This window comes from Otolemur garnettii, unplaced genomic scaffold, assembly GCF_000181295.1.
Source record: "Otolemur garnettii isolate 467f Iridium unplaced genomic scaffold, OtoGar3 scaffold00177, whole genome shotgun sequence".
Classification (NCBI taxonomy): Eukaryota; Metazoa; Chordata; class Mammalia; order Primates; family Galagidae; genus Otolemur; species Otolemur garnettii.
The window spans coordinates 505,433-506,576 of record NW_003852572.1 but is presented as its reverse complement, the minus strand read 5'-3'; the positions used below and the strand labels follow the sequence as shown (position 1 = coordinate 506,576).

The following is a 1,144-nucleotide window of genomic DNA, read 5'->3' as shown; positions in this document are numbered from 1 at the left end:
CACCTTTGTGTGTCCTACAGAAATTGTTGCTTTCAGCGACAAAGCCAATGAATTTCATGATGTGAACTGTGAAGTTGTTGGAGTCTCAGTGGATTCCCACTTTACGCATCTTGCCTGGATAAATACACCGAGGAAGAATGGTGGTTTGGGCCACATGAACATCGCACTCCTGTCAGATTTAACTAAACAGATTTCCCGGGACTACGGTGTGCTGTTAGAAGGTCCTGGTCTTGCACTAAGAGGTCTCTTCATAATTGACCCCAATGGAGTCATCAAGCATTTGAGTGTCAACGATCTCCCAGTGGGCCGAAGTGTGGAAGAGACCCTCCGTTTGGTGAAGGCGTTTCAGTTTGTAGAAGCCCATGGTGAAGTCTGCCCAGCAAACTGGACACCGGATTCTCCTACAATCAAACCAAATCCGACTGCTTCCAAAGAGTACTTTGAGAAGGTAAACCAGTAGATCGTACCTTCTCATGCAAGAGAAGAAGCACAGTTGGAACTCGCTTTTAGCATTTCAGAGATGAACCAATTATGCTTGTATTCATAAATATTTCCCTAAATATGTTGTTTTTGTAATGCGGACTAAAGCTTTTAAAATGTGGTTAGTCACTTAAATGAAGAGTTCTATATTGGTAACATCTTGATGGCTAACTAGCTAGTTTCTATGGAATGTGTAGTTGAGATCTCATCTTTAAAGGATAAAGGAAATGCTCTTTTTTTCTTAGCCTTGCTGAAACCTTTGTCTACACCAAAGCAGTACAACAAGCATTGAAAGCTTCTGATCAAGGGTCCTGAAATTTTCTCTTTGAATTTTTTTGTATTACACTGAATCATCTTTTAAGGTAATGAAGGTCACAGTTTAAGTTATTTGCATCAACAGTCTAATTTAACTCTTGCAATGGATGTGTGTGTGATTGAAACAAATGTGAATCATGTTATTAAAAAACTACAGCAGCAAAGTGACTTAACTGATCATGCGGGATCCTCATCCTTGAGATTTATAGTTCACAGAGTCATTTTACTTATTTTATTCATTAGCTAACTTAGTGCCTACCTATGCTTCTAGGTATTGATTAGGTGTAACATAAAGGATATTTATTGAATCCATGGATTGCATTTTCAAATTATTATAATTATTTTCTTT

General features: G+C 38.2%; 1 protein-coding gene across 1 annotated transcript in view; it reads left to right on the top strand.

The window, feature by feature from the left end:
• The window catches only part of LOC100949629 (thioredoxin-dependent peroxide reductase, mitochondrial), a 1,434-nt gene extending 290 nt beyond the window's left edge, over nucleotides 1-1,144 (top strand). The window contains 1 exon segment of the mRNA XM_023519478.1: nucleotides 1-1,144. This exon segment is cut by the window's left edge and continues 79 nt beyond it. Coding sequence (XP_023375246.1) covers nucleotides 1-460 — 460 coding nt within the window. The 3' untranslated portion in view covers nucleotides 461-1,144.